The 23,159-nt window shown below is 46.1% G+C and overlaps 1 protein-coding gene across 2 annotated transcripts in view; it reads right to left on the bottom strand.

The window, feature by feature from the left end:
* ST8SIA5 (ST8 alpha-N-acetyl-neuraminide alpha-2,8-sialyltransferase 5) overlaps positions 1-23,159 on the bottom strand; it is a 70,503-nt gene that overhangs the window by 14,639 nt on the left and 32,705 nt on the right. For both annotated transcript variants that reach the window (XM_083702872.1, XM_083702873.1), the window contains 3 exons: positions 8,899-8,991; positions 3,933-4,019; positions 1,774-1,918 (listed from right to left, as the gene is read on the bottom strand). In XM_083702872.1, coding sequence (XP_083558998.1) covers positions 1,774-1,918; positions 3,933-4,019; positions 8,899-8,991 — 325 coding nt within the window. The remainder of the gene's footprint in view (positions 1-1,773; positions 1,919-3,932; positions 4,020-8,898; positions 8,992-23,159) is intronic.

The following is a 23,159-nucleotide window of genomic DNA, read 5'->3' as shown; positions in this document are numbered from 1 at the left end:
CAAATGCTGCTATTAGTACATGCATAGTTTATGAGTAATTCCGCAACAGTAAAACAAAAATACATCTGAAGGAAATGGTGACATGAAATGTGGTGTGGTTGTTGTTGCTTTTAATGTGATTTATTTATAGCACACGTTACATGGTGCTCATAATGGCAGAAAGCCCAATGGCACAACGAAGAGTCCTCTGAGATTTGGGGGCAAAGAGAACCACGTTCAGAGATGGACCAGCAACATTAGGTTGGAACTGACATATGGGAAGCAATAACACAAAGGGTCAAACGTTTGATTGATCCACCACGCAATTTAGGAAAAGGGGTTGAAAATAAAACTGCCATTATGGGGATCAGGCTTCAGGCCCCAGACCCTGTTTGCAGACCAACTCCGTTTTACAAAGATGTCTGCAACCGTGACATGAAGGCTGGTAACATCAACCTTGATATGTGGGGATCTCTTGCAGATGATGGCAGTGCCTAGAGACTGGCAGGCAGTCATGCATCCAAAGCAGTGGACCAGAGGAGGAATGACCGCCGGGAGGAGCGTGGAAAGAAGAGCCGCCATGGTGCATCTGCAGCAGCACAAATGGATGCCTTCATCTGCATGGATGCATGACCTGACGGCCTGTCTTCAACTTGTTATAAGTGGCCTTCCAATAGCCTTCCAGACTGCTGATCAAGTCCACCTGCAACCACTTTCTACGATGCTACAGTATTGGCATCTGTAATTGGTTTCATACCTGTAAACCACTTAGAAGCCAACTTGGTAACCTGAATTCATTTAATTAATTAATTAAATCAACTACTCTATTCCAAACTTAAAAATGGAAAGCGTATGCTGGTGGTCAACAAAAGAGGTTTAAAGACTGTCTCGAGGCATATCTAAAAAAAAAAAATGTAGTATAAACACCAACAATTGGGAAACACTTGCCTGCAAGTGCTCCTATTGGAGAACAGCCTTTACCAAAGGTGTCATGGGCTTTGAAGAAACTCAAACTCAGGACGCAAGGGAGAAACGTGCTAAGAGGAAGGCACGCTTGGCAAATCCACACTGTGATCAACTCCTGCCCGGAAACCTATGTCCCCACTGTGGAAGGACGTATGGATCCAGAATTGGCCTCCACAGTCACTTACGGACTCATTGTTAAAACCGTGTTTATGGAAGACAATCTTATTCGGCTACGAGTGATCACAGAAGAAGAAGAAGAAGAAGAAGAAGAAGAAGAAGAAGAAGAAGAAGAAGAAGAAGAAGAAGAAAGAATTGGTTTCACACCTGTAAACCACTTAGAAGCCACCTTCTAATCTGAATTAAAAACAATAATAATGCAACTGGTGCTCCCAGACCAACCACAGGGCTCACCATAAGGAGCAATGCACTGTATACGTAAAGCACTTTGGAACGCTTAATGTGCTATATAAATGCTAAGCACTGCTGTCAGTCAGTCTTTCGGGGTCACTATTGGGCATCATCTCGTTTTCTTAGCTATAGACCAGAAGCAATTCTGCACTCATCCCTGCCAGAGAATACTCGGCTGTTGATCAGTCATTTTCCACATGGATATGATACTCCCGTGATGTAAAGCTACTAAATATAAACTAAGCTGCCTATCAGCTGTTGCACAGGAATGTGACTGCAAAGGAAACAGTTGGCCTGCGATCAGAACGGTTACGCAGGAAATCATTGCAGCGCAAAGGATGACAAGATTGCCACCCGACACACGCCTCTGAATAGAAACGGCGTCTTGAGATTATGCTAAGTCAACAACATGTACCGCACCTTTGGAAACATTCGGAATATTTCTTGATTGATGTGAAAGATGCCGCTTGTGTCCACTTCGTACTTGAGTTTTGTTCCCAGGGGCGTGTTCTTCTGGGTGGTGAAGAGGAAGGCTGGGGCGTTGCAGCACCTCGACAGAGTAGCCCTAAAGAAGGAGAAACAAGGTTACGTGGGTCAACCACAGCGCAGGACGAAGGCAGACCCTTGACCCAGGCAAACACCGAGTGTGGCAGGGAGCTATGAATCAGCTGCTGTTGGTGTCAATATTGCATGCATACAACACTGTTTCTCCAACGAGCATCTGCCCAAATTTTATGTGGCCCTCAGCCTAATTTCAGAAGTCCTCTGGGGTGAGAGAGAGATCTCTCCTGGCACCAGAAGCCACCTGGGCAGAGGAAGAAGAGGCAAGGAAAGGGGGAAATGAGGGTGACAGAACAGAGACAGATGGGAGAGTGAGGGATAGAAAAAGAGAGAGAAAAGGGTGTGGAGAGAGAGAGTGTGGAGAGCCTGTGGCGATCACACAGGGTCCCCAGACATTTCACCGTCTATTGATCTCTGTGCCACCATTTTATTTCTCGCTGCCACCACCCAGGCCCTACCTGGTACAATACTGAGTCCAGTCAGAATTAAATTGGAACATTAACTTTTGTTTATTTATTGCAGTTTAACAAGCGTGTGGTTTCATAAATGGTATCGGTCAATTACAATCATGGGGTGCCTATCCAGACCTATAATTTCCGCTCCCTGCTCTCACTCACTACACCACCTCTCAGATATTTACTTGTCTTCCTAGCCCCTAAATATTCAGATATTTACTTGTCTTCCTAGCCCCTAAATATTCAGATATTTATTTGTCTTCCTAGCCCCTAAATATTCCTCAGCTTATTTCGCTACACTAACTCAACCTACCCACAGACTCTATCCCAATTCACTCCCACTTCAACCAACCACCCAACTCCCAAAGAACTCCTCCCAGAGCTGGTTTTATAGTCCCTCTGACTCCCCTCCCCTGGGTCCTGACTGGGTAACCTGTTTAACTATTTCATCTCCAGCACTCTCATATGTTCACGTCACAGAGCCCCACCCACCTTTTGCTTTGGCCCTGCCCATCACTGGCTTCTGACCCGCCCTTAGCCACCCCATGTTGCTACGGTGAGCAAATATCTTCCATCTTTTGAAATACGGATACAGTGGGTGGATGCCCTGTCAGAGAAACTAAACATACCAAATCAGTCCCTACTACAAAAGGTTTTTCTATCCTACCCCACCTCCCTACAAATATGCCAGACTCCACTGCCCTAAAGAATCAATGGCTGAAAATATCTGTAAAGGTAAAGGTAAAGGGACCCCTGACCATTAGATCCAGTAGTGACCGACTCTGGGGTTGCGGCGCTCATCTCGCTTTATTGGCCGAGGGAGCTGGCATACAGCTTCCGGGTCATGTGGCCAGCATGACTAAGCCACTTCTGGTGAACCAGAGCACCACACGGAAACGTCGTTTACCTCCCCGCCAGAGCGGTACCTATTTATCTACTTGCACTTTGACGTGCTTTCGAACTGCTAGGTTGGCAGGAGCTGGGACTGAGCAACGGGAGCACACCCCGTCGCAGGGATTCGAACCGCCGACCTTCTGATCGGCAAGTCCAAGGCTCTGTGGTTTAACCCGCAGCGCCACCCACGTCCTGATGCAAATATCTGAGGGTGCCCCAAATCCAAAAATCCAAGAATCAGCCAATGCCCTAAATATCCTTTCCTGGAATGTGGCCGGCTGGTCTAGATGTTTATCTCAATCTACAGATATTCCATTCTATCGCCAAAACTTTAACATCATTGCCCTTCAAGAGACATGGGCGGCAGAAAGTCCAGTTCTGGGAGGTTTTTATGTTTATGCAATTAGGGCTGTCCTGAAAGAGGCCCAGGAAGGCTAAAAGGGGGGCTTTGGGTCTTGATTTCTAAATGCCACCTGTAAAGAGCTGCCCTCTCTAGACCAACTAGCAATGGCCTTACTTATATCATGGGGAAGATCTAAAGTGTTATAAAAAAATCTTCCATCTTGCAAAACCAAGAGGAGCTCCTGCACAATGCAAGAGCCAAGAGTGGTTCTTCAGCTAACAGTGCTTGCTGAGGTCCTGCCGCCCCCGAGCTGAGACGCCTCTTACTTGAACTGTCTGGCTTCCGTGATGTTCATCTCCCACTTGCACATCTGAAGGTTCTTCCACCTTTCAAACAACTCTGTCTGCTTCACCCTAAAAGAGGGAAGAGGGAGAAAGGATCTTTTAATTAATCTTAGAGCATGGGTCCAAGAGGCTATCGACTCCCAACGCAGAAACAAAGTTTGCCACTGCGGTGAGAACTAGCCTGTGGTGGACAAACATTTCCTTGATATATAAATCTAGGGCAGCCCCCAATTTTATATACAGATATTATTAACTGCCGTTTATATCTGGTTCAACAAAACAGCACGGAGAATGAAAATAAAACAAGGGTCTTTCCGTTTAAATTTGTCATTTCTGGTATCTCATTAACAATTAAGGGTGAGCTATTTTTCTGCATGCTATCAGGCTGCTTTTCATCTTCTACTTAATTATTATTAAAGCGCTGTAAAGCAAGTCATGATCTGTATCTGCCAACAGCCCTTTTCCTCTTCTGTTGTTAACACGTTCAAGAAAATCACCCCACCTTCTCATAAAACTTGTCACGTCTTTTGTTTTTGTGCCCCAAATCTGAGAAAATGAGCTAACTCAGCAATCGCAGCAGATTCCCAGAGTGTTATCAACTGACGCTTTAATAGGTAGTACAAGTGTCAACCTCCAATGCCTCGCAGAAGGCAATCTTAATGTGCAACCAGCATGATAAGATATTAGCTCTGCATGCTTGTGCCCTCCCTGATTGCTCCACTTCATTTAATTAGAGGGGGGAAACCTCAGATGCCAAGGTTGCCAGATGCTGTGCTCCTCTGCCTCATTGCGGCTACCTCTTGCTCGCTTGGGAGACAGAGCCAATGGCCAATCAGGTAGGGGGAGTGTTGTCTCCTTCCTCCTCCTCCTTGCCTCTCCTCTGGGCAAAATTATTTTTATTTATTTATTTATTTATTTATTTATTTATTTATTTATTTATTTATTTATACCCCGCCCATCTGGCTGAGTTTCGCAGCCACTCTGGGTGGCTCCCAATCAAGTGTTAAAAACAATACAGCATTAAATATTAAAAACTTCCTTCATATGTCTTTTCAGGGCTGCCTTCAGATGTCTTTTAAAGAGAAGATAGCTGCTTATTTCCTTCACATCTGAAGGATGTGGCATTCCACAGGGTGGGCGCCACTACCAAGAAGGCCCTCTGTCTGGTTCCCTGTAACCTCACTTCTCGCAATGAGGGAACTGCCAAAAGGCCCTCGGTGCTGGATCTCAGTGTCCGTGCAGAACGATGGGAGTGGAGACGCTCCTTCAGGTATACAGGACTCAGGCCATTTAAAGGTCAGCACCAACACTTTGAATTGTGCTCGGAAACGTACTGGGAGCCAATGCAGATCTCTCAGGACCGGTGTTATGTGGTCCCGGCGGCCACTCCCAGTCACCAGTCTAGCTGCCACATTCTGGATTAATTGCAGTTTCCGGGTCACCTTCAAAGGTAGCCCCACGTAGAGCACATTGCAGAAGAAGAGCTTGGATTTGATATCCCACTTTATCACTACCCTAAGGAGTCTCAAAGCGACTAACAATCTCCTTTCCCTTCCTCCCCCACAATCATCACTCTGTGAGGTGAGTGGGGCTGAGAGACTTCAGAGAAGTCCACCGCTCTAACCACTACACCACACTGGCTCTAAGACAAGTGAACAAGCAAGATGCAATGGGGAAGACGAGGAGCAGGTCCAGGGGACTTCTGTCAGCAGAGTGTGTTTCCTCAACAGTGGCCCTGGGGCATTTTGCTTGTCCCAAAAGAGTCCTTGCCTTCTATAGGCCCCTCCAAGCACCCATTTCCTTGTGTGTTTATGATTATTCGTGCTCACAGGGTGCTTATACAGATACTGTTTGGCACTTGCAAAAGTATTGATTGATTGATTTTATATTCTGCCTTATACCCGGAGGTCTCAGGGCGGCTCACTGAACAAAGCCAAAACACAAAACCACAAAATATATAATCAAAATAAAAACAACAACCCAATAACCACCTCCAGGGGAGGAAAACATTTTAAAAGGGCATAAGATGCCAATCAAATCAACCAAAGGCCTGGTTAAAAAGGAACGTTTTTGCCTGGCGCCTAAAGGTGTATAAAGAAGGCGCCAGGCAAACTTCCCTGGGGGAGAGCATTACACAGACAGGGAGCCACTGCAGAGAAGGCCCCGTTCTCGTGTTGCCACCCTCCGGACCTCTCAAGGAGGAGGCACATGAAGAACGGCCTCAGAAGATGATCTCAGGGTCCAGGTAGGTTCATATGGAAAGAGGTGGTCCTCAAGGTATTGCGGTCCAGAGCCATGTAAGTCTTTATAGGTCAAAACCAGCACTTTGAATTGGGCCCAAAAACTAATTGGTAGTCAGTGCAGTTGGACCAGGATTGGTGTAATATGCTTAAACAGTATTTTTGGGTGGTCATACTGCTTCGTTTCCAAACACTGCATGTCCCGCAGCTGAAATAATGTAATCTTTCTTTCGTTTGTTTTTTTGGTGGTGGTGGTGGTTTGCTATTGTGCTGGAGTGCAAGAGTGCCCCTCCAGATAGCAAGAATATAGTATCGTCAGGGAAACCTTGCAGAAAAACTAACAAAATAGAGAGATATGTGGATGGTCCAGTATGAATCCATCGCTAATGCAATACTATTGCATCAATGGCATGTTGCAGGTAAAGGTAAAGGTAAAGGTACCCCTGCCCGTACGGGCCAGTCTTGACAGACTCTAGGGTAGTGCGCTCATCTCACTCTAAAGGCTGGGAGCCAGCGCTGTCCGCAGACACTTCCGGGTCACGTGGCCAACGTGACAAGCTGCATCTGGCGAGCCAGCGCAGCACACGGAACGCCGTTTACCTTCCCGCTGGTAAGCGGTCCCTATTTATCTACTTGCACCCGGGGGTGCTTTCGAACTGCTAGGTTGGCAGGCGCTGGGACCGAACGACGGGAGCGCACCCCGCCGTGGGGATTCGAACCACCGACCATGCGATCGGCAAGTCCTAGGCGCTGAGGTTTTACCCATAGCGCCACCCGCATCCCTCTAGCATGTTGCAGAATGCACCCATATAAAACCCTCCAATCCTCAGGGGCCCTTAGAAAAAAAAAAAACAAATACATTTCCAAACCACCCAATGAAATGCCTTTGAATTGCAGCAGTTTGTTGTACCCCAGAAGAAGGAAAGCACTCCAAAACCTATGGGGAAAGTTTTTTTATATTTTAAAAAAAAGGTTTATGCCAGGCTCGAAAGCCATCCTCTACACACCCTTCACACATTTGTCCAACCTTGCCTCAAACACAATGAGCTTCCTCCCTCCCTCGCTTCCCCTCCAGAGAGAAGGGGTTTAATATTTAAAATGGGAGCAATTTAGGATTTTCCATAAGTCACTCTTCAAAGAAGTAGGTCATTTTGTACTTCAGACCAGCCGAGCGTGATAATTTTGAAATCTTTTCGGGGCACAAAACAGCGAATGGGGGCAGGTGGGGGGGGGTTTCAGAAAGGAAGCTAGAAAACCACAGCGCAACTTGGGAAACAAGGGCGCTTCTCGGTGGAGGGGCTGGTGAGAGCCAACTATGCCAAGTCAGCGTGACTCTGCTATCTGCTATGTGGATGCCAACGCTAACTGCTCTTTAATCCAGCCGCTTCCACCTGCCCAGGGTGTTACGGATAATGGTTTAACTTCCGGAAATGGGAATGTTTTGCCTATGCATTCTTTGCATAGGGTTTTTCCTGTGGCAGTAGCTCTCATGTGATTGGCTGGCTGTGAGTCACATGAGAGAGGCATTGCATTCCGTTGTGACTGTTATTCCAGTAACTGTTGTTTTTTAACTGTTATTTCTGGTCTTCTTCCTGTGTGTGTGAGGGAGAACGGCTGCTGAAAGAGGTTTCTCTGGATGCTTCTGAGGACAATGTTGTGTCAGTGTGGCCTCTCTGGGGTGAAGCAGACAGAGGAAGATCTCTAAGTGTTAATAGAGAGAAACCTGTGCTCTCTATAAGGAACAAAGTGAATAAGCATGAGAACATAGATATGTTCTTCTCAGTTATATGTTTATGAAAGTAAAGTTCCTTTTGAATATAAAGAGTCTGGACATTGCATATCATCAGAATTTATTTATATGTATACAGTGGTATCTCGGTTTTCGACCGTCTCGGAAGTTGAACGTTTCGGTTGTCGAACACTGAATACCCGGAAGTAAATGATTTAGTTTTCGAATGTGCCTCAGAAGTTGAATGGCTTCCGCTGAGTGTTTCTCAATTAAATTTGCACACCGCTCTTTGTGCCTTGGTTTTCGAACGTTTCGGGAGTCAAACAGTATTCCGGAACGGATTACGTTCGAAAACCGAGGTTCCACTGTATACACAACACAGGGCTGTCTCAAAGCCTGAGAGGACACACGGCTTCTTTGTTTTGTTTTGTTTTGTTTTGTTTTGTTTTGTTTTGTTTTGTTAAGTGCCCTCTAGCGGTTCCCTCCTAAATTGGCCGCATGAAGAAGCCATTTTGATTTCCCATCAATGATGTATTTTTATCTATGTGTGCCCAGTTGAGATGACATATCTAATTCTTCTGATTTGGATTAAACACATTTCATATACATGAGGCTAGTTGCCAAGGGAAAACAGCCACAGGCATGGGAAAAGGGAAAGGGAAGGGAGAGGAGAATAAAAATCAAAACTTAGGAACAAGGTAAGCCTGCAGCTGGAGTCCAGGCAGGTGATGGGTCCTGCCTAAAAGCTGGAGTGTCAAATGCAGGTGTCCAGACCTGCCTTCGCCATTGTCTCCTGCAAACATGTTTTCCCATACCTTATCATTGCTTAGCAAACCTATGTTAAGGAACAAGGTGCAAGGTTTCCCTGAGCCCTGTACCCGGATCAGGGATATGAACCCAGGTCTGCCTGGTCAAAGCCCATCAGCATCACTCACAATTGCTTAAGGCTGGAGAACTAAAATGGTGTGGTCCCACTTACATCGAGAGAACCTTCACCGAAATGATATCCTGCCTCAGCTCCAGGCATTTTGTGGAGTTGTACTCCAAAGGACCTTCATAAAACTCAAAGTACCTGGAGAAGAAAAAGAAAAGAAAAATGTAATCACTAATAATAATAATAATAATAATAATAATAATAATAATAATAATAATTTATTATTTGTACCCTGCCCATCTGGCTGGGTTTCCCCAGCCAATCTGGGAGGCTTCCATAGAAACCAAAAATACACTAAAATATCACAGATTAAAAACTTCCCTGAACAGGGCTGCCTTAAGATGTCTTCTGAATGTCAGGTAGTTATTTATCGCTTTGACATCTGATGGGAGGGCGTTCCACAGGGCAGGCGCCACTACTGAGAAGGCCCTCTGCCTGGTTCCCTGTAGCTTTGCTCCTCGCAATGAGGGAACCACCAGAAGGCCCTCAGCGCTGGACCTCAGCATCCGGGCAGAACGATGGGGGTGGAGACGCTCCTTCAGGTATACAGGACCGAGGCCGTTTAGGGCACTTTGAATTGTGCTCGGAAACGTACTGGGAGCCAATGTGCTCGGAAACGTACTGGGAGCCACTAGCTATTTCAGAAACAGAAACACACACATACATGTATATATATTTATAATCAGGTCAAGTTGCATTTGGACTGTACCAGGCCTAGTTCTGAGGAGCACATTTTCAGAAGGAAATTGACAAACTGGAATGTGTCCAGAGGAAGGCTGGTAGGGGGCATGGAAATCAAGTCCTGGGAGGAATGATTGAAAGTGCTGGATATGTTTAACTTGGAGAAGATTAAGGAGAGATACGATAGCAGTCTTCAAATATCTGGAGGGCAAACGTGCAGAAGGTGATGTGGACCTCTTCTCTTTTGCACTAGAAGGCAAAACGTGAGGTCGAAATTGCAGGGAAGTCGATTAGGAGAAACTTCCCAACATTAAGAATTGTTTTTGACATTAAAACAAAATGTATGGGAAGTTTTATTTGTTGAGTTTTGGAGTCACAAAGGCATCTGCTGCCCCGGACTCCTGTGGGAGGAAGAGTAGGGTATAAATTTAATACATACAGTGGTACCTTGGTTCTCAAACGCCTTAGTACTCAAACAACTTGGAACCCAAACGCTGCAAACCCGGAAGTAATTGTTCCAGTTTGTGAACTTTTTTTTGGAAGCCAAACATGCTATTGTGCTGAGGTCTGTCTGTTTTTGCTATTTATTTTGCGTTTTTGCGGCTCTTTTTGTTTTGTTTTTGTGACTCTGTGGAACCTAGTCCAGCTACTGATTGATTGATTGTGTGACTGCTGTACATTGTTTATTGCTTTCATTTTATGGATCAATGGTCTCGTTGTGAACTTTTTTTTGGAAGCCAAACATGCTATTGTGCTGAGGTCTGTCTGTTTTTGCTATTTATTTTGCGTTTTTGCGGCTCTTTTTGTTTTGTTGTTGTGACTCTGTGGAACCTAGTCCAGCTACTGATTGATTGATTGTGTGACTGCTGTACATTGTTTATTGTTTTCATTTTATGGATCAATGGTCTCGTTGGATAGTAAAATTCATGTTAAATTTCTGTTTTAGGGGTTGTTTTTAAAAGTCTGGAACATATTAATCCATTTTGCATTACTTTCTATGGGAAAGCATGCCCTGGTTTTGGAACACTTTGGTTTTGGAACGGACTTCCGGAAGGGATTAAGTTTGAGAACCAAGGCACCACTGTAAACAGTAAAAAATATATATATATTAAGGAGTAGGTAGAATCTTATTTACTGGAATTATTAACACAGATGGGTATGGCATACTCATTCCTTGAATGCTAAACCATGATGATGCCTTTTGACTGCCTGCATGAAGGATGGAGAAGTGTATCTATATATAGAAGAAACCTCTGGCATTTACATGGTTAGAAGGCAGCCCACAAATGTAAGAGTTGTACCCATTGCTCTGCCCAATTCTGCCTCAGGCTATCCCTCGCATATGGCCCCCAGAAGATGTCTCATGAGAGAACATGGCCCTCCAGTTGAAATGGTTCCCTAGATTATCTCTATGGCTGCTTCCAACTCTAAAATTATATACCGTATTTTTCGCTCTGTAAGACGCACCAGACCACAAGACGCACCTAGTTTTTGGAGGAGGAAAACAAGAAAAAAAATATTCTGAATCTCAGAAGCCGGAACAGCAAGAGGGATCGCTGAGCAGTGAAAGCATCAATCCCTCTTGCTGTGCTGGCTTCTGGGATAGCTGCACAGCCTGCATTTGCTCCATAAGACGCACACACATTTCCCCTTACTTTTTAGGAGGGAAAAAGTGAGTCTTATAGAGCAAAAAATACGGTAATTTTGTGGGGTGGGTATTTCCAAAGTTGGGGTGGGGATACCACCACCCAAATTGTTGTGGCTGAAACTGCAAGGAAAGCAGATTTTGCCTAAGCCTTCCCCCCACCCACCTTATCACGAAGAAGGGTTACAGATTACAACACAGGCAGGATCAAACACTGAAAATAGGGCGCCCTCATAAAGCCATACAAAATCTTAATTTAAAAGCAGGGAAGCAGATAGCAGTCAACTGATGTAGACTAGAAGCAGATGGGAGATAAAGGCAGCCCAAGGCTTTGCACCGAAAGCTAGAAGGCCACAGCTCAGTGGCAGCGACAAGCTCTGTGTGCAGAAGGCCCCACATTCAACTCCTGACATTCTTCACTTAACTCTGCCTTCACCAATTTGTAGTGTGACCTCTGGATGTTTTGGACTTCAATTCCCATCAGTCTCTGCCAATATGGAAGCCTCCCCTCAAAACAGATACTGTAGAGCTGTGAAAGGGGTTCGGAAAAGGGCAACCAACAGGGCAAGGAGATGGAACAACTCTCCTATGGGGAAAGGCTAAGGGATGATTTTTAGATGGGGGGGATAAAATAAGGGGGGCAATGGGAACATGATAGAAGAGTATAAAATTGTGCATGGTCTAGGACTGCCATATGTCTGGGATTTCCCGGACATATCCAGGATTCATCCGCCGGAAATAGCATCCGGGCGGAATTTCTGAAAATCGGTAAAAATGTCTGGGGAAACCCAGGCATATGGCTGTTAGAATTCCTGCTCCATGATTGCAGTCATGGGATTGTTCTCTTTCACATGACGTGGTGTGTTTTGACTCCACAGAGTGGGAAGTGATGGAGACAGGATGTTTGTGTTACTGTGTTCCGTAGAGTGGGACTATTGTCCTTTGTTCTTTTTCTCTTTGCTGTCTGATGCTAGAGAGAGAGGGAGCCATGTTGCAGAGCTCCGTGTGTGTATATATGTAAATAAAGTAGATTAGCCAAAATGCTGAGTTGCTGAGGTCTGTCACGCAAGGTGCACAAACTCTGTGTGCTGGTGTCGGTTGGCATCAGTCGCTGTGATGTTTGGGCTGAAGAAAGCTTATGAAACTCCCGAATGATCAACCAGGAGGGAGAGAACATGCCAGTCGGGCATGTGTCTCTGCCAGGGTCCTACTCGAGTGTAAGCTGAACTCCTGACAATGACAATCCATAATGGAAGTGTTGTTGGTTTTTTGGTGAATTTCCTTAAAAAGTAGCTCAAAAACTTTGCCCAAAAAAAAATTCTCAACAACTTTTGTGTCTGGATTTTCACTTTTTGAAATATGGCAACTCTAGAATGGTGTGGAGAGAGTAAAGAGGGAGAAGTTTCTCTCTCTCATAATTCTAGACCTTGGAGACGTTGAAGCTCAGTGTTGGACGACTCAGGACAGACTCTTTTCACATAGTGCATGGTAAACCACAAGAGTAAGTGATGGCACCAACATGGGTGGCTATAAAAAGGGATTGGGCTAATTCATGATGGACAATGGCTGCTTTCTACCTCCACTGTCAGAGGCAGCAGTGCTTCTCACTACCACTTGCCTAGAATCCCAAGTGGGAAGAGCACTGGGGTGTTCATTTCCTACTTGCGTGTCGCATCTGGTTGGCTACTGTGAGAATAGGAGGCTGGATTAGGTGGGCCTAATCCTGAAGGGCTCGTCCTACATTGAGTTCAGTGCAACTGGAGGGTGCCAAGCTGATAAAAGCGGAGTTAAATAGATACAGTAATGTGCTAAGTGTTACAAAAGAAAAAAAAAAACACCTGGTGAAGCAGGTAGTAACGAGCTACAAATGAGAGTATGGCCACAAGGAGCCTTCAGTTTACCATATTTTTCGCTCTATAAGAAGCACTTTTTCCCCTCCAAAAATTAAGGGGAAATGTGTGTGCGTCTTATGGAGTGAATGCAGGCTCCATGGCTTCAGCGAAAGCAACGTGAAGACTCTGGAGTGCAGCAGGAGCTCCCGCTGCACTCCGGAGGCTTCGCGTTGCTTTCGCTGAAGCCAGGAGAGCAAGAGGGATCAGTGCGCACCGATCCCTCTTGCTCTCCTGGCTTCGCTTCGCTGGAGAGGCGCCGCGCAGTTTTCCCTCTCTGCGCAGCGCCCCTTCAGCGAAGCGGAAGGAGAAATGGAAGGGGCTCCATTTTTCCTGCCGCTTCACTAAAGGAGTGCTGCGCAGAGAGGGGAGAATTTTTTTCTTCTTCTCCCCCTCTAAAACTAGGTGTGTCTTAGTTACAGATAGGTAGCCGTGTTGGTCTGCCATAGTCAAAACAAAAAAAATTCCTTCCAGTAGCACCTTAAAGACCAACTAAGTTAGTTCTTGGTATGAGCTTTCGTGTGCATGCACACTTCTTCAGAACACTTCTTCAGAACACTTCTTCAGAACTTCTTCATCTGAAGAAGTGTGCATGCACACGAAAGCTCATACCAAGAACTGACTTAGTTGGTCTTTAAGGTGCTACTGGAAGGATTTTTTCTGTTTAGGTGTGTCTTGTAGTCCAGTGCATCCTATAGAGTGAAAAATATGGTAATTTAAGGTGGGTAAGAAAGGAAAGGGGGGGGAGGAGGAAGCAGAAACAGATGGAGCAACAGAATGAGTGATGGAAATAGGAGGTGGTGAACAAAAGGAATTAGCTCCACTAGGTGGGGTGGAAGAGGGAGAGAGAAGGGGATGTCGCAGAAGAGGCCCACTGCTTGCCTATCACTTGCCATGGCCTCGGACCTGGAAGTATCAGAGGCAAGAGCTCTCCAACAATGGCAGCCCCAAGCAGATGGATTTGCTTCCTGGTCTATCCCATGTCCATCCAATGTAGTGCCACGGGCACCCACAACTCTCCAGAACCCCATGGAGACCTTTGCCCCTGAATGACTGGAGAGACCTTTATGAGCTGTCCTCATAACCTGGAACCTCAGGGCTTAGAAGAGGCCAATGGATGCAGAGGAAGGTAGTTGGTCAGATTTGGAGGGAAGGGCCTCTAGCCTGTGAACGCTTCTAAAGATCTGCCAGTAGCTCTAAGACAGGGGTGGCCAACTCCCAAGAGACTGTGATCTACTTACAGAGTTATAAACTGGCAGTGATCTATCCCCTTTTTTTGGGTTCGGTGTTCATCCAGTGATCTACCAGTAGATCATGATCTACCTGTTGGGTGTGCCTACTCTAAGACACTGCTGAGACAACTTCAACTGCAGGATCACTGTCCATGGTCCTGAAACACACTCCTTGGTCCCTCTCCAAGGTGCTGATCATGCCATGGCTTGGAGCAGGTGAGAAAATCCAACGAAGAGCCCCTCCAAATGACTGCAAGGAATGGGGAGGTTTGCACAAGAGAAGGCAACCATTGAGATAACTTTGGTCCCAAGCCGCATAGGCCTTCCTAAGTTGAAACTAGCACTCTGAACTGAGCCCAAATAAGCAGAGGGCTTCGAGAAAATCACAGAATTGTAGAATTGTAGAGTTTGAAAGATCATCTACTTCACCCCCTGCAATGAAGGAATCTTTTGCCCAGTGTGGGGCTCAAACCCACAACCCTGAAATTAAAACTCCCATGCTCTACCGACTAAGCTATCCCTGCATTGTGTGCTCTTACTCAGGATTTCAACAGTGATGTTCATGGACTTGAATCGGTTTAAAAGAGGATTAGACAAATTCATGGAGGAGAGGGCTGTTGATGTCTACTAGCCATGATGGCTAGCCATGATGGTTGGAGGCACCAATGTTTCCGAATACCAGTTACTGGAAACCACTGGAGGGCCCTTGTGCTCAAATCCTGCTTGAGGGTTTTCTATAGGCATCTGACTGGCCACTGTGAGAACAGGATACTGGACTAAATGGACTATTGGCCTGATCCAGAAGGCTCTTTTTACATTCCAACCTTCCAAAGCGATGGGAGAAACAGAGACATTTCCTACTACAAAATGTTATAGCCAAGATGATGAGGTGGGGTGGCGGTACTGGACCAGTCAGCCGTGAAAGACAAATAAATCTTCAAGGATGACGTCCGTCATTCCCTGGCTGTGCTATCTGCAATTCCTAAATTAGAAAAACCCAGCTCACATTTCACAGCTCATCTGCCATATGGGAATCCGGCAGGCTGGAGGGAAACTTGGCTCATGGAGGGACTCCAAGATTGAGGAAGAAAGGAAGGAAAGGAAAGCAAGGTGGGTCAGTGCTAGCTACCAATTTTATGAGAAGGATATAAAAACTCCTCAAGATGTCATGAGGTTTCTTTCTTTCCCGTGGTCATTTCCTGTTTACGCAGATAACTGGATAAAAATAAAACAAAGGTCCGTCCAGAGGCAAAAGCAGCAGGGAAGATGTACGCCTGTCCAGCATTTTGCCACATAAAATTATCAGAAGGAATAAAAGAGGCTGCACTCCAAGACCTTCAGTTGAACTGTATAATCTTAACTCTGCTGGAAGGAGCCCAAAATCTGGGCTGCATCTTGCAGAGACGCCAAATTCTCTACATGTCATTTAGAGCAGCATATCTTGGAGACCCCTCTCTCATAAACACACACACAAACACTTCTCTGTCTCTCTGTCTCCTATATTTTAACAAGAAAATGTCCAGTTTAGGGAAGCTTCCTTTTCTTTCACCGTGAGAACTAGAAACATCCTACCTTCTTAGATGTAAGACTTGAGAAAACCTGTGTACCTACCAGATTTTGGACAGGAGACTCCAGACCTCGAAGGCCCTCAAAGCCCCTCTGGGATGTATTCCACCCAAGCACTCCTCTCTTATCACTAATTACAGATAAACTGCCTTGACCACTGTGTCCTACTCAGCCAAGGTGTGATGGCCTGGGAATCTGATTCAGAGGTTGAACCAGAGGAATCCCAGCCTGCACAGGAGTCCCCGCCTCCAGGGATGGCTGGGCCGGGGCTGGGGCTTGAACCTAAAGGGCCCTCACCTGTGCCGCATCCTCAGGAGCAGACACCAGCTGAATCCGCGCTGGCTCCAGAGGTGATCGAGGACACATTGCCTGCAGGTGCTCCTCTCCCAGCCCTGTCAGGGGAAGGTGAGGTTGCCTCTGGGTCCAGTAACCCTCCAGCCTCTCCTGAGCTGCAGAGGCTCAGGGCAGAGAGGCGGAGGGAACTAAGTTGTCTCAGGAGGAGTGCTTGCCTTAAGGCCAGGGGAGGCAAGTCACCTGTGGGCCGGGACCGCCCTAGGCCTCAAAGGAGATAAAGGCCAGTCAGCCCAGTCCCAGGTTGTGGGAGCAACATCGTTGGAAACCTGTTCCTGCCAGCACCCTGACCTGCTCTTCCGGAGTTCCTGACCACGCCCAGCTCCTTGCCTTGGACCCCACTTTGCCCTTGATGGACAGCCTCCAGACCCTTGACCCAGGACCGGACTCAGACCACACCGCACAGTAACCTCCCTCCCCCCCCCCCCGGGACCAGCACACAAAGTGGTTAAGGAGGATTCTGCCTAGAGGGATCTCCCTGGCTTCTGTTTCACCAATCCCAATGGGCGCTAGCCACCAGTAATGTATTCACAGAATCATAGAATTATAGAGTTGGAAGGGACACCCAGGGTCATCTAGTCCAACCAACCACAAAACAGGAATCTCAACTAAAGCATCCATGACAGATGGCCATCCAACCTCTGCTCAAAAACTTCCAATGAAGAAGAGTCCACCACTTCCCAAGCAAGTCCATTCCAATGTCAAATAGCTCTTACTGTCAGAATGTCCTTCCTGATGTTTATTTGTAATCATCCTTCTTGTAACTTGAATCAATTGGTTTGAGTCCTACGCTCCGGAGCAGGAGAAAAAAAGTTTGTTCCATCTTCCCAAAGTGGAGTGTAGGAAAGTTTGGATGAATTTGTTGGTTTCCCCTCCTGTTGTACTGTTGTTCTATGGCACCAGTCTTTTACACTGTGGCCATTTTAAGTTGGTATAGTTTTTATTAAGTTTGTGTATGTTCTTCTTTTTCTGCACACCAGCCTCGGACTCTAAGGTGCAAGGTGGCATGCAAAGATTCACTTCAATGTAGGAAAATAAATAGACTGTGGGCAAGTTTCCCACCACACCTTGGTTAGCATCTGGCAGGGCCATAACACGTTGGATAAAACTGCTTTGAAGCTGAAATTGCCACCTGGGAGACCATCCATCCAATCTAAGCACTTCTGAATCCTGTGCTATATTCAGATCTCATGTCAGTTCCATTAACTCCACTTTTCAGAGCAGCACGTTGCTCTAAAAGCCTCCTTTCCACCGGACTTCACTTTGCATCCTCTCCCAGCCCCCTCCTTCCTCTGCAGCTGATTATAGTCACTTGCAGATGTGCAGAAGGGCTTTTTTCCAAAGGCAACGTGTTGGGAGTTCCCCGCCTGGAAGAGCTCTGCTGTGCTTCTGTCCATCCGCTCTCCCTGGTGGGCGTGTCTATTAACTCCCACTCTGCCTGGTGCAACTGCACGCAGCTGGGCTGGCAGGAGCTGAATAGCACAAACGGGGAACAGGGAGGAAGTTAACTTCATCCAGTTTGTCTTGAGAGCCAGTGTGGTGCAGTGCTTAAGAGTGGTGGAGTCGTAATCTGGTGAACCGGGTTCGCTTCCCCGCTCCTCTACATGCAGGTGCTGGGTGTCCTTGGGCCAGTCACACTTCTCTGAAGTCTCTCAGCCTCACTCACCTCACAGAGTGTTTGTTGTGGCGGAAGAAGGGAAAGGAGATTGTTAGCCGCTTTGAAACTCCTTAAGGGGAGTCTCCTCCTCCTCCTCCTCCTCCTCCTCCTCTTCTTCTTCTTCTTCATCAACCTCCTTCACCAACATGAAACCAGGCTACTGGGCACAGAGTCCACTTCAGGATCGATTGCCCAAGTTGCATGCTCTTGCCTTAATCTTAGGGATATGGGGTCTTGGGGGAAGGGTAGTACTTCTGGTGTGGGGCATGCCATGCTCCTTCTGGGGTCATCTGTCCACCTTTGGTGCCCACCCTGCACTCAGCACTCACCTGTGGCTCAGCATGCAACAGCGGGCACACCCCGGAAACAGTTTTTACTGGATGGCAAAACCAGGTAAGGGTAGCCAGCCAGTCTCAAACCCTTAGTGAGTTAGGGACTTTTCCTGCGTACAAAGACCGGCTCTGTGGGCTATGCAGAATTAGATAAATTAACAAGAAGGCTTTGAAACCTGCGGGACCAGAGATTCTTAGAAGAATGGAGTAAATATATGAGCTTTTTGAAAAGTAATTGTGATGAACAGATCACACTTGTAGGACTGCAAGAAGTTTTGTGAGGTGGATTATTTGAAATGTTACAAGAAAGGCTACGAAAAGAAATGTAATGTGAAATTAAGAAATGCAGAATAAGCAATAAAGAATGGAAAATCATCAGAGGTGTTGACGGAAGTCAAAATATTGTATAAGAAGTAAAGATATACTGTATGATTGTTGGAACTGATATGTTAAAAAATCAATAAAAATGTATATACAGATATACAAAAAAAACTCTGGCAGATTGAGCTGATGAGACCAAGAATAGGTCCAATGGTCAAGAAGGCAGTTTCTGCATGTGCTGTGGAGGGAATGAGGGGCAGATGGGGCTTGTCAACCTGGGAATGTAGCCCATTCAGGAGAAGGAAAATACTGATTCTAACTCTCTGCTGCCTTGCATGATATCTTCCGGAGAAGAAAAGGCTAAGAAGTAAACGCTACACCGATTTCGAGAGGTGGGAAAAAATGTGGAATAAAACAATCAAATTTACAGCATGTGTGGCACTTAAAGAGAATTTAATGAAGATGATGTATCGTTGGTACATCACACCGAATAACTTGCCAAAATGTACAGGTCTCATGATAAACTTTGTTGGAAATGCAAGGAGAAGGAAGGGAACTTTCTCCATATGTGGTGGTCCTGTACCAGGGTGAAGGCCTTCTGGGGAATTATATACAATGAATTTAAAAAGGTATTTAAATATAATTTTAGTAAAAAAACAGAGGCATTTCTATTGGGATTAATTGGCGAGGAAATTAAAAAAAAAAAGATGAAAATTTGTTTATGTATGCCATAATGGCCGCAAGAATTTTTCTGGCCCAAAGATGGAAGCAGCATGAACTCCCCACCCTGGAAGACTGGCAGATAAAGATGGTAGAATACGTGGAATTGGCAAAGTTGACGGGAAAGATAGGAAATTGGCAAATTTATAATTTATTTGAAAGAAAATTGTAAACATCTGAAAACGTTTGCAGCTTTAACATGAAATGTTTGGTAACGTGAAATTAAGGAGCTAATTTACATACAAGAGGGTGAATGTTAAAAGTTAATATAAGGTAAAGAAGTGGTTATAGAGATGCGAAGGATTTGATAAAGATATGTGGAAGTCAGAAAGAGGGAGGGAAGGAGGTTGATGCTCTTTCTGAGCAATACTGTAAGTTATGGATTTATGCAATGAAAGTGAAATGTAATATGGAAAACTCAATAAAAATTATGTTAAAAAAAGAAGTAAACGCTACACAGATCTGGAGTGGAGTCCCTATGGCAGTTGGATGGTGCCTTTTACGTCTCGTTCTGGCAACTCTTGCATCCCAGCTGGTGCCAAAACGTATTGCTCTGCTTCCTTTGGGCCACTGCAGCGAGGCCAAGGGTGGTGGGTCTTGTCATCTGGGCAGCCCAGGACCTCCAGACACACTGCCCAGGCTTGCACCCCAGGGAGGTCACTTTGGTGCTGCTAATGCAATGGTTTGACTTCACCCCTAGAGGTGAACTCCATTGTCTCTAAAGATAGATGGGTGCCAATAGCAAGGAGCTGCCTTATACTGCATCAGACCTACTGGCCCACCTAGATCAATTCCATCTTCACTAACTGGCAACAGGTCTCCAGGCAGGGGTCTCTGAAGATGGTGGGGACCATCTAAATGCAAAGCAGCTGCTCTACCCTTGAGCTACAGCCCATCTCTTCTCCACACTAAACATGCCAAGCTCTCAGACAAACTATGTTGTATATAGGAAAGATAAGATGAAAATAGTAAAACCAGTAGAATTGGAAACAAACCTCATAACGGGAAAGATTAAGAAAAGTGATGGATAATGAAAATAATAAGCAAAATGTATAAGGAAACCAATATACCGTATTTTTCGCTCTATAGGACGCACCTGACCATAGGACGCACCTTGTTTTAGAGAGGGAGAACAAGAAAAAAAATTCTCCCCCTCTCTGCTCAGCGCCCCTTCAGCGAAGTGGCAGGAGAAACAGAGCCCCTTCCATTTCTCCTCCCGCTTCGCTGAAGGGGCACTGCGCAGCTCTCCCTCTCTGCTGAAGCCAGGAGAGTCTTGCTCTCCCGGCTTCAGCAAAAGGAACCCGAAGCCTTCAGAGCGCAGCGTGAGTTCCCACTGCGCTCCAAAGGCTTCAGGCGGCTATCCCTGAAGCCTGGAGAGCGAGAGGGGTCAGTGCGCACCGACCCCTCTCACTCTCCAGGCTTCAGTGAAAGCAACACGTAGCCTCCAGAGAGCGGAGGGAGCGCTCCCTCTGCGCTTCGGAGGCTTCACGTTGCTATCGCTGAAGCCAAGGAGTCTGCATTCGTTCCATAGGATGCACACACATTTCCCCTTAATTTTTGGAGGGGAAAAAGTGCGTCCTATAGAGCGAAAAATACGGTAACTAACAGTAGTGGTAAATGAATACAGACAGACAACAAGAATTGCATAAAGATGAGCACTTATTTGTTTATGGATACACTATGGACAAAATATGGAAAATGAATAACAATATATAAAATGAAAGAAAAGAATGCGATAAAATTACATGTGATGTAAAAAACCAGAAGAGGGAAGGAGGGAAGTTAGCTCTGAAGAGCAAGTATAAAGGTAAAATGTAATACAATATGTGTATGTGGAGCATCTAATTGAAAAACTAATAAAGATTATTTGGGGGAGGGGAACATGCCAAGTTCTTTCAAACATTCCTCATCCAAAATTCACCCGGTGCCAAATCCAATGTCCTTTCATTGCCAACTACAGGCTGTTTTCATGCTCCTTTGAAAATTGCTTTCTAATATTCCTCCCTTATTTATGTTCCCAGGGTGGCTAAGAAAACAGTCAGAAACAATAAGAGCACTATCTGAGCATACAAAATAGCATAGCAAGTTAAAACAAGCAGCAGCAGTCCATTCAAATAGACCGGGGTGGTTCTGGCCTTCCAGATGTTGTTAGACTACAACTCCCATCATGCAGGCTGGGGGCACTAGCAACATCTGGAAGACCACCAGTTAGCAAAAGAAACAACAAAACCCAAACTGTCAGAATGGTTACTGGTTTTTACACGCTGCGTTGCTGCCGTGGGCGTTAAGTCTGTTAGTGACCCCGTACTGAAAATGTGGTTTTGATCGTTTATTGCTGCTTTAATTGCCGCAGGCTGCTCTGGGAACCTTTGGGCAAAAGAGAGGGTTGTTACATCGCAAGATACAATGCACTGCTAGTGGAAAACAGTGTGGTGCACAAGCACAAGCGAAGCACCATCTCCCAAGCGACGGCACAAGGTCACAACTTCCGAGCACTGCAGCTGGCGGCTGTAACGTCGGAGCAAAGTCACCTTGCTAAACAGCATGCTTTGGATCCTTCTAATCGCTAGCAACTCATGACCCCCGTATGCCCAGGACTACGGTTTCACTGCAGAATGAAGCTGAAGGTGACTCAGGTTTGCAAAGAGGGAGGAAGATTACCCTCGAGGATCAAATGTCTTGAGGTCAGCAAGGACCACCAACCTAGTCCTTCCCTGCTGATTATGTCCTGGTGTCCAATTTGTCATGAGAGGAGACAGGGCAGTGATGAAGCATTCTAGGTCCTCGAACTCTCTCCGGGCATTTTCCTCCCCCTCTGCTCTCTTTATTTTATTTTATTTTCCTAAGGTCCGTTCTTAACCTGAAACTGTTCTTAAACTGAAGCACCACTTTAGCTAATGGGGCCTCCTGCTGCCGCCGCTGCGCGATTTCTGTTCTCATCCTGAAGCAAAGTTTTAACCCGAGGTACTATTTCTGGGTTAGCGGAGTCCGTAATCTGAAGCGTATGTAACCCGAGGTACCACTGTAATCTAAATATTAAAAAAAGCAGAGAAAGAAAGAGGAAAGAAAACACAGAGTCTTCATTCTCTCAACCTTTGCCACCCACAGAAAGTGGTGGACCTCCAAGCTCTCACCTGGGACTTTCCTTTCTTCTCCAAATCTCTCATCCTGGGAGGTCTCCCCTTCCCTGCCTCTCACTCAGGGTCCTTCCACCAACCATAAACCACCTTAATGTGTGTGTAATCTCTGGGTTCTTGGGCCCACCCTCCGCTCTCTTTAGATCCCCAAAGATTTCCACAACCAAGCAAGAAAAATGTCAACCCTACTGGTCGTTTTAGGGATGCGGGTGGTGCTGTGGTCTAAACCACAGAGTCTAGGGCTTGCTGATCAGAAGGTCGCGGCTCGAATCCCCGCAACGGGGTGAGCTCCCGCTGCTTGGTCCCTGCTCCTGCCAACCTAGCAGTTTGAAAGCACGTCAAAGTGCAAGTAGATAAATAGGTACCACTCCGGCGGGAAGGTAAACGGCGTTTCCGTGCGCTGCTCTAGTTCGCCAGAAGCGGATTAGTCATGCTGGCCACATGACCCAGAAGCTGTACGCCGGCTCCCTCGGCCAATAAAGCAAGATGAGTGCCACAACCCCTTAGTCGTCCGTGACTGGACTTAACTGTCAGGGGTCCCTTTACCTTTACCTTTAATGGTCGTTTTAGATGAGGCTTGCAATACTTGGGGTGACAGTAAGCTGCCTTAAACCAACTACGGCCCTGGCCATGTATACCTGAAGGAGCATCTCCACCCCCATCATTCAGGCCAGACACTGAGGTCCAGCTCCGAGGGCCTTCTGGCGGTTCCCTCTGTGAGATTAAGAAATAAAGGAAAAATTACAAGCAAGGGTGTGCCTCAAACTCAGTCTGG

The sequence above is a fragment of the Podarcis gaigeae genome, assembly GCF_964106915.1.
Source record: "Podarcis gaigeae genome assembly, chromosome: 11".
Lineage (NCBI taxonomy): Eukaryota > Metazoa > Chordata > Lepidosauria > Squamata > Lacertidae > Podarcis > Podarcis gaigeae.
This window is presented reverse-complemented; position numbering and strand designations above follow the sequence as displayed.